This window comes from Lolium rigidum, chromosome 1 (genome assembly GCF_022539505.1).
Source record: "Lolium rigidum isolate FL_2022 chromosome 1, APGP_CSIRO_Lrig_0.1, whole genome shotgun sequence".
In the NCBI taxonomy this organism is placed as follows: Eukaryota; Viridiplantae; Streptophyta; class Magnoliopsida; order Poales; family Poaceae; genus Lolium; species Lolium rigidum.
Genome location: NC_061508.1, coordinates 151,010,423 through 151,017,882, shown reverse-complemented (window position 1 = coordinate 151,017,882; position 7,460 = coordinate 151,010,423). Strand labels below are relative to the sequence as shown.

The window sequence follows — 7,460 nt, the reverse complement described above, 5'->3', positions numbered from 1 at the left end:
TACCTAACCTACGTTATCATATTACAGTTTATTACTAGTCTAATATGAATACTTGTTTTAGGCCTTCCCTGCTGGTTCTGGCCCCACTGATCGTACTACGTACATGTTCACATATGTTGATCCACAATTTGGGTGCCCAAAGCTAGAAGAACTTTTGGAGATTTACTGGAATCTTATGCCTGGTTACCAGGTGAAGAGTGCTATATTTATTTATACGGCGTAGAGTAATTATAATGTTTTCAAGTTGAGTCAATGCTATGTCTTGGTTGCTATCCATAAAAGTACATGATTTGTCTAATCTTATTTTTGGAAAAAATAATGTATTCGCTAGTCAACCAAAGGTGATTTATACGATGCCGTCATGTGTGATACAATATTTTAGGAAAACAATGTTTCATGTTGTATGCTTGCACCATGTTCTATAGATGTACATAAACAGAATCAACTCATGGGTCTATGGATATTCATCTACGTCACATGCATACATCAAATTAGTAAGCTAGCTAATTGGCTGCATTATGTAATATTAACATTTCAAATCTTGATACCCTTTGATTAAAAGGCAATACGTGAAGCGCATGTGTTTACATATGCTTGATACATACCATCTTTCTCTTTTTTTATATATCTATGTAATTATACTTTATTCTTATTACTCTAATTTTGTGTTCATGTAGGATGCGATCCTTGAAAATTTGGATATAAGGAGAGTCATATTTGGGATTTTCCCAACTTATCGGGACAGGTAACAGAAGTGAACAATAGCCAATATCCTTCTCTTCCATTATTTAGATGATAGGTAACTATAAGATGCCAACACAATATGAATAAGCAATCTGATGCACTACCACATAACGGCGTATCATTTGCACAGCATAGTTGTTCAGTGGCTAAATTACATCACTCCACTACATTAGACACTATTTTCAGCTGCTCATTTTATACTTAAGAGGAATCATTTGTGTGTAATTCTCAATTTCACACATGAACATATGGAAGGTGTCAAACCCCCATATTTAACAGTTTTCTGATGATTGACCAGAGTTTGTTTATTCAGTGCTTGTAATCTCAGTTCTAGATATGCAGTTCTTACCAAACCTTTTCCTTTTCATATGCCAACTCTTGACACAATTAATTCTACCATTTTCAGCCCACTGCCAGCTGCATTTGACCGTATCTTACAGGCATGCGATTTCTGTCAATGGAAGCCCGATTGCTTGTGCCATTTTGTTCATTAATTAGTAATGCCCTTCACACCTCAGGTTGGTGATGCTAGTGGGATCCAGTCACCTGTTTCTTTTGGAGGTTTTGGAAGCTTGACAAGGCATCTTGGTCGCTTGTCAAATGGTTTGTCCACTGATTTCTCTTAAACTGTAGGTTGCATGATCATCAAATAGGATATACTTACTCCAGTATAAACAAAACTTAGTTAAAACTCTCACCAAAATTCATGCTCTTCTTAAAGGTCAGTTGCGCTTTCCCCTTTGAGCTTCCACCACTTTGTTCTTGTGATTTTGGCACCTTTGTCATGCAAAACATGTGTGTGTAAGCGGAAGTCGGCCATCACAAACTTATGTTGCGCATTTCATATCCATGGGAATGGCGGATTTTTACGTTTTACTCACCAAGACTATCACAATCCTCCTCCTTTACCCGGGGTTGGGACCGGCTATTCCAAAAAAAAAGTAAAAAGGCACGGGGGGAGTTCCGCTCTGTATCATATCTGCCATTATTCATGCTCTAATTTTCAATCTGCCAAAACAGAAAATATTGTCCAATTCCATAAACGGACGATTTGAAATCAACCAAAGGCTACCGACCAACAAAGTTGATCCAACTTAAGCAAGATCTTCTCCAAGCTACTAGCAAAATGCTAACTGTTGTTGTTTTTGGAACTGCAGGTGTATACGAAGCAGTTTCAGGAGATTTCCTGGATGCACATAGTTTGAGGCTGTTAAACCCTTATATGGTTAGTGTGCATAGAATCCTAGATTCGTGGTTTACATCTCATAGCATTATATGTAAATTTGAAGCAGAGCCTCACTTGTTCGTCGACTGTGCAGCCGAATTTAAGTGCATCATGGTTGTTCCAAAGAGCAATGTCAACAAGGCCGCAGACAAATATTTCACCAACTTTTATTAATGAGCTTTTATTTGCTAATTTTCAGTCGATGCAGGTAAATTATTTCGTAAGATACAATATTGTTTCAGATCACTTATCTTATTAAACTAGTATTTTATACAATGCCAGAAACTTGGGAATTCAGTACTTCGGCCATTTCTCCAGGTTGGTACTTGGACACTGCAAATTGTGGTACCTGGCAACAAGAAATGTTAGGGTTCGTATTTAATTGAAATGTGCGTCTGTAGGATGTAATTCAATTCGGACCTCTGGTGAAAACACTGGGCCTAGTAATGATCAGTCGGCCACAAATTCTGCCTTCCATATTTAAGCAGGTAGACATTTTTTTTATATAATGTTTCATTCTGATTATTTTTAACTTTGATTTTCAGTTCAGGCTTTAGGCAAGCCATGCTATCTATTCATGAGGCTTACCTGGCCATTAGAGTTTATTTGTAATTTTTCCACACCTCCCATGTTTTCTTGTAGGTTGGACTTGGAGTTATCCTTAACTGGTCAAGCCATTTTGCGATGCTTGGTTACTACACATTCCTTTCCAGCTTTATGGATCCTGCTGTTAGGTATAACTAACCTATTTATCAATAGTAACAAATTCACGTTTCAATACCATATACGTGCAACCTACCTGAAATTTGAGATGATTTCTACTTTCTGGATTTGCAAAGGCCTTGGGTTGAATCTTTACCACCAAGGAACAAATATCAGTGGAAGCGATATCTTGAAGCATGGCAGTATGGAGCTGGCTTAGACTATCGTCAAGAGGAATAAAGCTTCAAAAACGAATTCTATACTTCCTCTGGAAAAACAATTATGTCAATACAGATGAAAGATTGTAGAGCAGATACAACTAAAAGTCAATGCAACACTTTATATTTGCTTATATATTTTCTGGCAGGCTTATTCCCAATATAAAAGAATGTAATTTTCAGCAAAGATACACTTCTTACCTGAAGTGAATATCTTATAAAAGAAGGCAAAGACTGATGTGAACATGTATTGTCTCGCATAATTTTCAAACAGTACAAAATCCATGTTAGGGAATTTTGGGGCTTGGCGATTGAGAAAACAGATACACTCTATAAGGATGCAAGCAAAAGCAAAAAATATGAACTGGTTATTTGTAACAGTTTCACCAGGTTCATACAGGGAGATTTCGTGGTTTTGGGCTAAGTAATGAACATACAGTATCCTCTGTAACACTACCAACCTTTGTATCTATAAATAGAATGCCCTGTTTAAGATGTACATGCACGTCACAAAATACATATCAGAATGGAGCTGTGATTGGTCAGTACACCAAACATATTCTGAAGTCAAAATGGGCGAACTATAACTGCAAAACTCAGAGAAGATGCAAGATCAAAATGAAGCTGCGAAAATGTATTATAATTCAATTTTCTTTCAGTGATACATAAAAAAGGATGGCTCCTGAACGAAGCACTACAGATACATTTGCTCTATGCCAAAATCCTAACACTACCTGCATGTGGTTATACCAACAACTGCTGCTATCTTTTGACACATTCGATCTGAATAGTCAGATCTTGAATCCCAGCTTCATGAAATATCCGTGAAGCACTTTCTCTTATAACAGATTTGTCAGCTTCCGCTGATATACGAAGATGAAAAGTTCCTACAATATCAGTATTCGTTAAGTTCCATAAATGAACATCATGGACTCCAATCACACCCTCAATCCTCATGACATCATCCAATGCTACTTTCAAGTCCTTCTCATGGCTCCTTGGAACTCTTTGCAACAAAATCTCAGCAGAATTCCTCAACAATGGAAGGACAGAAGCTACAATCATTATTGAAATGAAAACAGAGCAAATGGGATCTGCTATTAGCCATCCCTTGTATTTGATCAGCAAGGTTGAGATCACAACACCAACGCTTCCCATTGTGTCGGCTAGGACATGTAAGAAGATACCTTCCATGTTATGGTCGATGTGACGTCTGTTAGCTGGTTTACCATGGTTGTTTCCAGTTTCTGGTGCTTCCAGTTCTCCATTACAAGACTGCGATTCTGAGTGATGAGAGTGCATATTTCTCAGTGGAATCTCAAGAAGTCCTTGCTCACTGCTGACGCTGCTGCAATCTTGATGAGCATGACCTCCACCCTGCTGGTGATGTTCCATATGGCCATGGTGATGATGCTCGTGGCTACAGCCGTGGTGGCTATGTTGACTACTGGTGTTCTCCATGGAGGTACTGTGATGACTCTCCACATTGTTACTATGATGTTGGTGATTATGATGATGGCTCTTGCTTGTGTCTCCATGATGACCAGAACATGCATTCTCATTGTGCTGAACACTGTGATGAACATGATCATGATGATGGTGATCTTCATGGCCATGATCGTGTGAATGAGAATGTGAATGGGAGTGAGAACAGCTACCACCATGCGCATGATGGTGCTCCTCATGAAAGAAAACCAATCCAATGATATTTACGACAAGTCCACCAACTGAAACTGTCAAAAGGCTACTTGTCGATATCTCCCGAGGCTCAAGTATCCTCTCAAATGACTCCAACACAATCAGCGCACCAACAAGTACCAAGAACACTGCATTAACATACCCAGATAGCACCTCAAACCTGCCCCTTCCGTAATTATACATTCCATTTGCAGGCAGCCGCGCAATGTATGATGCATATAGTCCAATTGCCAGAGCTGCACAGTCAAACAACATATGGCAAGCATCGGAGAGCAGCCCAAGACTATCACTCATGAAACCGCTGGCAAACTCGACAAACATGTAGGCTGTGTTGATCAACAGAAAAGCAGCAATCTTCCTGGACTTGCGCTCACTGAGGATATGCCGGACTGGCCCCATGACCGCCTCGTACACCGACTCGGACACGCTGTCTGTGCTCCCAAGCTCAACATATCCTGAAGGGGCCAGCTCCCTGCTGGCGATCCACAAGAGGAAGCCACAAATTAAGAAGCCTGGTAAGAACAGCTTTGGGTAGTACACCAGCTCCATCACAACAGTGCACACAAACGTCATGGCAAAATTCATGCTTGGCCTGCTGCCGCTGCTGTCGTAGACTTGCCGGCGCCCCAACGCCATGCCAAAGACAGCAGCGTTAAGGAGCAGCCACCAGAGCTGGGCAATCGGCACGGCTCCAGCGCCATCGCTAGTGTCACTGCCACCGAGAAAGAAGAGGCCCACAAGCGCCGGCACGGAGAGGAAGGCGGCGGCCAGGGCAAACACTGCCGCACGGGCGTGGCGGCTGCGGGTGACATGTCGCCCTGATGCAGAGTGCTCGGCCGAGGATAGGAGGCCGGAGGCGAAGGGGAGTGCGAGAAGCACGGAGTGGGAAGGCGATATGGCCGCGAGCGAAAGGGAGGCGGCGGCGACGGAGATGACGCGGCGGCGGGAGGGACGGTTGAGGGCGCGGGCGAGCAATGCGCCGGCGGAGTCCGCGAGGACGAGGAGGCCGGGGGAGGGGATGAGGTGGAGGGACGCGAACCGGAGGAGAAGGGACAGCGCTAGGAAGAGGGCGGGGCGGAGGAGGTGGCGGAGCGGCGGGAAGGGGTGGGGCTGGGTCTTGGTGGCTGTGGGCATGACGACGACCGCGACGGCGGAGAGGATGGCGAGGAGCGGCGGGAGCAGGAAAAGGTGGGGCAGGGAGGGGAGCGCCCGGGCGGCGGACGCAAGAAGGAAGAGCGAGTGGAGTGCGAGGAGGCGGAGGAGCGCAGCGGCGTACGGGGAAGCGCCGGCACCGGCGGCGGCGCCGGCGGGGATGCGCGTCTTGGATGGGGTGGGGAGGGGCGTGGTGGGGAAGCGGAAGGAGGGGTGGGCGGCGAGGCGCGGCGGCACGGCGAGGCGAAGGTGAGGCACGTGCCGGGCTGAGGGGGAGGCGTCCGAGGCGGCCATCGGCGGCGGATCGGGGAAGATGGGGGGACTGCGGGCCGAGTCCAGGCGTTGACGGAGTCTCTCGTCACTCGTCAGTCAGGGGTTGTGTTCTTTTCCTTTTCTATTGGAGACGATCACCATATCGTGACCTCTTTTCTTTTTACACGAAACAACGGAGCTGTATCGTCTCCACTCCTTTCTCATAAAAAGGTCTCAGCCAGCGGGTCCCATCTATTTTAGACACCAAATCTATCCGGGTTACTTGGGCCCCTAGTCCTCGATGTAAGAGGGCCGCCACCCGGGGGAGGGCAAACCCTAAGCAAAGCACAACATCCACGGTCGACCACAATGCTACTTAGTCTCCTAGTCCTCGATGTAAGAGGGTTGCCACCGGGGGAAGGACAAACCCTAAGCAAAGCACAATATCCACGGTCGACCACGATGCTACTTGGCCCCCTAGTCCTTGATGTAAGAGGGCCGCCACTGGGGGAATGGCAAACCCTAAGAAAAACACAACATCCATCCTGCGAGAGGATCAAGCAGATGACGCGCGAGCGCTACCCTAACAACCCGACGAGGAGGCACTCGAGGAGCGGTGCGGGTCGTACTTTGAGGGGATGAAGAGGAGGCAGAGGCACATGAAGAGGCAACACCAAAGGCAGAGAATAGGTGGGCACATATGGAAGCGGTATGCGGCGAATGCTCGGATGATCACTGTCGCTTCCACTCACCGAGCAATGGCCGAGGCCCATACCATGCTAGTTGGGGCTCGTTCGGTGCTGGTGGTTGCATGTGGAGCTGAGGGGGGTCGAACCGGACAAAATCCCGACACAGCGCGCGGACCCATCCCAAAATCGGATGGTCGCGGCGTCCGGGATGACACAAAGCCGGCCCAAATCTGGGCCGAGTTTGCATGGCCGCGGACGCCGCTCGCGTCCTCCCCTTGTCCGCCCCTGGCCCGCCTGTCTGCCTCCCAAAACACACCCACTCCACTCCACTCCCAAAACCTAGAGATGGCCGACGAAGCTCCTGCCACCGCCACCATCGGAGATGAGGCCCAGCTCGCGGTCGTTGCCGCTCCTCCCGTGCATGCGGCTCCTGAACTAGACGCTCCGGTGGTCCTGGAGTGTGGTGACCCTGCATACCACTGCATGTTGTAGTATGCCAGTCGTTGATATAACATTCACGAAGTACCATTCCGCAAATATTACATCCCTCAGAGTAGTACAACAGAACATAGCAGGTCCATAACTCATTCATTTATTATTACAAGCATAATGTACATATCATCTCGGAGCTCCTCTTGGGTCCTAAGAGGTATACTCCTGGGTTCGAGGTGAACCCAACTCAACTTACAATATAGAAGTCTTACTAAGTTATACATTTATTCCCTCGAGCAGTTAAGTACTAAGAGTTCGCAGTGCTCGGATACTAATACTGCTTGGTAG

The 7,460-nt window shown here is 46.1% G+C and overlaps 2 protein-coding genes across 2 annotated transcripts; one reads left to right on the top strand and one right to left on the bottom strand.

Annotated features, from left to right (window-relative positions):
- The first annotated feature begins 65 nt into the window (after nucleotides 1-65).
- Nucleotides 66-3,135, top strand: LOC124682577. Its single transcript, XM_047217232.1, has 10 exons — nucleotides 66-190; nucleotides 678-745; nucleotides 1,151-1,184; nucleotides 1,263-1,347; nucleotides 1,902-1,969; nucleotides 2,064-2,177; nucleotides 2,252-2,287; nucleotides 2,371-2,457; nucleotides 2,612-2,703; nucleotides 2,809-3,135. Exons 1-10 carry the CDS (start codon nucleotides 104-106, stop codon nucleotides 2,909-2,911), a joined length of 774 nt encoding a protein of 257 aa, XP_047073188.1. The 5' UTR covers nucleotides 66-103; the 3' UTR covers nucleotides 2,912-3,135.
- A 508-nt stretch (nucleotides 3,136-3,643) lies between these two features.
- LOC124652523 lies at nucleotides 3,644-6,033 on the bottom strand. The gene has a single exon (XM_047191547.1). The coding sequence runs from the start codon at nucleotides 6,031-6,033 to the stop codon at nucleotides 3,652-3,654; it is 2,382 nt and encodes a 793-aa protein (XP_047047503.1). The 3' UTR covers nucleotides 3,644-3,651.
- Between the last annotated feature and the right edge of the window lie 1,427 nt (nucleotides 6,034-7,460).

What these genes read in the sequence shown, in the direction of transcription:
- LOC124682577 (XM_047217232.1), top strand. Translation starts at nt 104, where the DNA reads ATGTTCACATATGTTGATCCACAATTTGGGTGCCCAAAGCTAGAAGAA. An exon ending in CATTTGACCGTATCTTACAG is followed by an intron (nt 1,185 to 1,262) that starts GCATGCGATTTC and finishes TTCACACCTCAG; the next exon opens with GTTGGTGATGCTAGTGGGAT. An exon ending in TACTTCGGCCATTTCTCCAG is followed by an intron (nt 2,288 to 2,370) that starts GTTGGTACTTGG and finishes GTGCGTCTGTAG; the next exon opens with GATGTAATTCAATTCGGACC.
- LOC124652523 (XM_047191547.1), bottom strand. Translation starts at nt 6,033, where the DNA reads ATGGCCGCCTCGGACGCCTCCCCCTCAGCCCGGCACGTGCCTCACCTT.